The 6040-nt window shown below is 49.9% G+C and overlaps 1 protein-coding gene across 1 annotated transcript; it reads right to left on the reverse strand.

Moving 5' to 3' along the window:
• Positions 1 to 5148: 5148 nt before the first annotated feature.
• On the reverse strand, positions 5149 to 5766 carry LOC119397791 (uncharacterized). The gene is made up of 2 exons (XM_037665171.2): positions 5419 to 5766; positions 5149 to 5358 (listed from the first exon to the last, which is right to left on the reverse strand). The coding sequence occupies exons 1-2, from the start codon at positions 5764 to 5766 to the stop codon at positions 5206 to 5208; spliced, it is 501 nt and encodes a 166-aa protein (XP_037521099.1). The 3' UTR covers positions 5149 to 5205.
• Positions 5767 to 6040: the final 274 nt, after the last annotated feature.

Here is a 6040-nt window from a genome sequence, read left to right on the forward strand (position 1 = left end):
GGGCCGAATGAGGAGCGCATGCACGCACGTGTCCTTGCCGCCGCCGCTCGCAAATCTAGCGACAAATCGCCCTCGCGGGCACCGTCTGCCCCCACTAACGCACAGCTCAGCCGCGCCAGCGTCGCGCCCAAACTTGAGCTTGGGTTCCCTATTGGCATGGTGTGCAACCAATGGCGGCGCTGCGAACGGCGCCTGTATGACGTCAGAGCGGGGATTCGCGCGCTTTCGTCTGCTACGTAGGCCCAGCGCCGTGTTGAAACCACCGTTATGGTAAATCTCAACAAAAAAGCAGTTCAATTGGTTATCTTGCGTATGGTGGCTACTGACGCTGTTTGAACAACCGTGGGACTGCTTTGAACGTTCATTTAGAACTACAGTTCTTTGTTCCTTAGAACTGCGGTCGCTTGTCTCCCCGGTGAGTGCTGCGCAATGGTGAAGTACTGCTCTGTGCCTCAGTGTGCTTCGTCCGCTCGTGAAAAAGGCGTTAGCTTTCACAACTATTCTAGGGACCCAAAGCTGAAAAAGAAGTGGATAGTCAAGCTCAGAATGGGAAAGCGCCCCACGCCTTCATTGACCATGTGCAGCAAGCACTTCGCGGACAGTGACTTCTGCTACCCACCGTACGCGCCACTCTTAGGTAAGCTTGTGACCGCGTTTAAGCGCTTCGCCAATACTTAATAGGCGACTTACACCAGGTGCGGTGCCGTCCCACAACCTGCCGCGAAGGCCCCTAGACAAGGAGCCGACGACGCGGCGTCCGAATCGCCTCGCAGGAAAGCGCGCCTCGTGAGCTCAGCTGAGCGGCGCAGGATATCTGAAATTACGGCTGCATTTGTATGGTGTACATATGTATTTTACTTATGAAGGCAAGCGCGCGCCTAGCCGACTGCTTCTCATAAATTCATAGGCGAAACCTGTTGCCGCTGTTTAGTGCACATTCTCTAAAAGTTTTCACCTGAGGCAGTGCACACACTTTTTTAAAAGCAAAGCTTTTAAAAAAGTGTGTGCACTTTTTTGTTTCACGCCACGCAGCTTTTCGTTAGGCTGCGTGGCGTGAAACTCGACCCAGCTTGCCTTTGCCACGTTAATCTCGGTGGCCCTGTGCGTGGTATGATCAGCGATTAACTATTTGTTATATTCTAATACCCATGCGATGGCCCTGTGCGGTGTTAATATGCACTACGACGTAATATCGTTGTCACTGAACCAACATTACGAGACAAACTGCGATCATGGACATCGGCAGGGGGTGTGCAACAAGGCGGCACTTGCGCACTTGTTTGCAGGACGAGAGCTGTGACGGTGATGCGATCTCCGTTGACGGTCTCGACTGCGCATTCAACAACGTGGCCTGCGTCGTACACTGCCTCGCCCTCGATGAGGCACCGCGACCTTTCACAAGCTTTATCTACATGCTTGTAGATGCTGAAGAACGGCACGCTTACTGAAATATCGAAAGAAACACCCAAACTAACTATCATACGGCGGACACAAGATAACGAGCGAGAACACTCACACATAGTTTCACTTTCTTACCAGCAATGCGGTCGGTGGCATAGGCGCACTCGTCGGCCATCCGGGGGATTTCTTGGCCCTGTCGACTGGGCCGCAACCAAAACAAGTTCAAGATTACACTCGAAAACATTCGTTGCAGGCGTTAGTTGACCGTCGCGAGGCTGTTCGTTCGACAAAGTTCCCGCCTGAAGCAGACGATCCGCATACAGGAGCAGCGGCTGCTGCAGCGCGGTTGAGAGCGGAGTCCCCGCTCTGACATGACACGCGAGAGGGCGCCACTCCAAGATCTCGAGGCCAATAGCTTCAACGCAAACTTTGCGGTGAAAGCATAAGGCGTACAAAACTGCCCCTGGTTGACCACACCCTGTATGTCAAAGTACAAGTCGAAGGCGTACATCCCAACTCCGGCGAAACACTAGACAGTTTTGAAATTGGGCACCCAAGAAATTTGCGAGCCGCCAGGGCGCATGCGCAGAACGCAAGCCACTCTCTCGGACTATTGCGCTCGCGTTATCCAAAGACCATGCAGCGCCTTCCTTTGGGCGGCAAACAAACCGCAGAGTGCGTGACCTCAAGGGAAGAAAATAAAGACTGCGCTTGGCAGAGGCACGTGAAGCCACGACTCGTTAAACTAACATTTCGTATATTTAAAAGAAATACAGCTAACGTTTTTGCTTTACTAAAAATGATTTTTTCTCGCATATTCCTTTCATTTAACTTTTTCACAAATTCTACTACCGCACGCTTCGTGGCCAGTTCCCCGTAGTGTGTTGAGCTATCCTATAGTTAACCAACGGAACAACCACGGCTCGCGTTCCCTGCGGGCGTCTATTCTGGTCACTAAGATAAAACTTCATTTGGCCTTAACTGGCCGGTACATATTTCTGAGGCTAAAATTACAGCACAAACGCACTTCTTTGTCCTTCTTACTTATTTATCGGAATTTTTGGATGAGAGCATCAATAGAAGAGAAGTTGCCAAAACCAAGCAAGTTGAAGGTGTCGCCTACGATGCTCAGTACATGTGGCACTTTGTTTCAGACATCTCGTCGCCAGTTCCTGCGGGCGTTACTATGTTGTGCAAACTGGCCGGTGTGCTAATGACCGCTTGCGCGAGCACGCGAACAATGTCTCTGAACAAGCAAAAGACAGTCAACTATCCATTCATTGCAATGAATGCGGCTGCCAGCCATCTTTTAAAGATACGAATTTCCTATCAAAGTACTATGACGAACGTGCGCATCTCGTTTCTGAAGCGTATCACATTTGTAAAGGCGGCGAGGCATGTGTTAGCCTCCCCTCGATTTCACTGCTTCCGAAGGAGATAGCATTTCTGTCGAGTTAAAAAAATTTTCTTGCCTTTGCGCAGGCTGACCGGTTTTTTCAGGTTTTTTGTTATGCTTTCGTTAGTCATGGTGATGTATAAATATGCGGACTGGTGGAATAAAAACACATTTGGTTGATAGTCAGCGCCGTGTTTGTGCCCTTTCTTTGTCCCGTCTCGTAGCGCTGTTTTCTACGGGAAAAAAAAACGATCTCGGAAGCCTTCAACGGTGAATCGAAATCGCTTCAGCAAAGCAGCTTTTACTCTTCCGTAATTAGCTGCATCGGTAGGTGTCAGCCTACCGTACACACTAAGCGCTTCGCCACTCAAACAAGTGCTCAAAGCCGTTGCCCATTGCTGTTCCGGCCAATTTTGGCTTCTAGCTATAGTCTCAAACCTTTGCAGGTATGCATCAAGGTCATCTTTCCTTTCATCAAACGCCACAAGCAGTTTGCTTGGGTTCAAACGGAAGCTATGATCTTCCCTTTCACTGCTCTCGGCTCTATAGCCTGGACGGGAGTCTTTGTGCGCTGCTGCAAACGGAGCCGTTCGAGTTCTATCTCGTGCTGCCGTTGCCTTTCTCTCTCAGCCATCTGCGCCTCTCTTTCTTCTTTCTCCCTCTCAGCCGCTAGCCTCTCTCTCTCCAGCTCTGCTGCTCTCTCTTCCTTGACCCTCTCAGCTGCCAACCTCTCTCTTTCAAGCTCTGCTTTCAGCTGTTGTTCCTTCATCTCTCTTTCTTCCTTAGCTCGTTCTCTTTCTTCTTTTTCCTTTTGGCTGACCCACTTTCGTAGTTCGGCCCCAGACAGACCCATCTTCTCACCAAGGGCAACTAATTTTTCGAGATCCATGATGCCCGTCAAACAAAACCTAGCCGCGTGCACAAAATATCTGCCTAACTTCGAATACCAAACACCCGCTGCACACAGGTTAGCGAGAACGCGGTGCAACACTCAAAAATCGTTCGCGAGCACTATCAACGTCTCAAGGCTCTTTCTCCCTACTTTGGACACACTTTTGCACCAAAAAGGTCCTGTGTCGCGGACGCCAGAATAATTGTCCCTAATCCCGTTAATCGGGTTGGCAATCGCCGGGCGGATTCTAAGGGCTGCCGTCACGGCCCTCCGAAAACGCACCACGAAAGCGCGGACAATTTAGAGTTGGTCCTTTGGTGCGCCAGCTAACGCCGGTTGTGGTCCAAAGACCGAGTCAGAGCCGAGAGTCGACAACACAAACGAAAACGAAATATATTCTCAGTTAAGGCAATACAAATAATACAAACACATGCACACTCGGCTGGTACCAGTTACAGCTTCACAATATAACTCAGATGGTGTTTACACAACGGGAGCTAAACAAACAGATCACACGCTACGAATGCAATCGCATGCATTACAACTATTCAACGACTGTTAAAGTCCTGAATAAACAATGGCGTATCCAGTCCACAATACTTGAACGGTAATCGAATGCTTCTCTTCAAGGAAACACTCACGCCAGCTCCAGCGTTGATCGTCGTAGCTCAACCGTCGTCGTGACTTGTCACGGCTCACACGGTGTCGTCATCGGATTCTTCCAGATCGACGCTCGACTGACCGCACACCATCATAAACACGTCTTCTTTGGCTAACGGAGCCACACTTCGCATAACTTCACCATCCGGGCTGACTGACTCACTCACTCCTTCCCTGACTTCTCGACTCCGTGAATCGTCGTCGTTTGCACGCTTTTATCCCTTCTTCCCCGGTTTCTAGAAGCGTCGGGAGGGTTCTTCGGCGTGCAGTAGAGCTAAGGCTAGAGAAAGGGCGAGGGCTTTCTCGTATGTTCGAATCGCGGCGGCATCGCTCGTTGCTGCGTCCCCTTCTTCCTTCTAGAAACATCCAGGTTTTGCCGGGCGCTTGATCGCGTTGTCTACGTCTGGTTCGAGTGGGTGAGGAGGATGCGGCGCGCGCCGGCGTCTTTTGATGTTTGTTTTTTTTTTCGTCTTTCGCGCTTGTTGGGCGTGCGGCTCGCGCCGTTTTGTCTCGCAGCTGCTTGAAAGCGGCTGCGCGCGCTTTATAACACGCTCGTTTGTGACAGCGGCGTAAACCTAGTTAGCATGGAAAATACCACAGGCACGTGCGCGTTAACCCTTTACTGCACGATTTTTTGTTTTCTCATGATTTTATTCATGGAGTTGCGCTGAAGGGTAGAAGTGGCAGTACTGCCAAAGAAAAAAAAAATTGTGGATTTTTACTCCAGGTACGCGAAGAAAACCGGTATGTTGCATATTTGCAACAACAAGTAAATAAAGAAGAAGTTGTAGGTGAAACATGCTCAGTGCGACCCACACTGAACTATTTATTGGCCTGTAACGATCAGTGGATGTACTCATGTTGTGGTGTGATACAAATGGAAGCAATTGCTTTTGCTTGTTGTGCAGAGGTGGTTTCCACACTTCGAACAGTAAGTCATGCAAATTCCGGTGCAGCCAGGAAACTTGCAGCGCTGGCGCTTCTGGCTCCAAAGAACCCAGTGACCAACCTGGGGAAAGAAATGCAAATAATGAGCCCCGGGATGAAGTTCGATAGTTCAGAATAATACCTGGTCTAGCCTGACATCCTGAGTTGGGGTCGGCCCTGATGGTCCCCTTTTTTTCTTCATCTGGATGCCTTGTTCCACTGATCCATTGCTAGGTCTACCTCGCTTTTTGAGCTGCGTCTTGCCAGCCTTGCAGAGCGACGTAGCCAGGCTCATCTTGAATTCTGCCAAGGGAAGGAGCCTTCCTCTGTGCTCATCGGGGTTAGTCATGGCATTTCTCTTGTACAGTAACCAAGCATTGACTGCCGTCAAGTCAAGAATGTGAACAAAAACACGAAAGTAGTACCTCTTCGACCTGAGGTAGGGACGATAAAGCGAAATAAGAGAGTCCAAGAGATCGACGCCTCCCATATGCTTATTGTAGACTGTGATCACTGAAGGGCAGGGTACATCAGTCCGCTCCTTTTTTTGTCTGTTGTACCTTGATGCATTTCCAACAGGTTGAGCGCTAACGAATGAGGAAAGCAATGTCACAGCTCTGTTATCTTGCCACCTTATACACGACAGTTCAATGCCTTCCACCACAGCAACCCTCTCTTCAAAATGTCCTCTTCCTTTTTTTTTCATTTCCTGCTCAGAAGGCATGCTCACTCCGGGGACTCGGTTTATCCGCACGGTGCCAATG

Source organism: Rhipicephalus sanguineus, chromosome 6, assembly GCF_013339695.2.
Source record: "Rhipicephalus sanguineus isolate Rsan-2018 chromosome 6, BIME_Rsan_1.4, whole genome shotgun sequence".
Taxonomy (NCBI): Eukaryota; Metazoa; Arthropoda; class Arachnida; order Ixodida; family Ixodidae; genus Rhipicephalus; species Rhipicephalus sanguineus.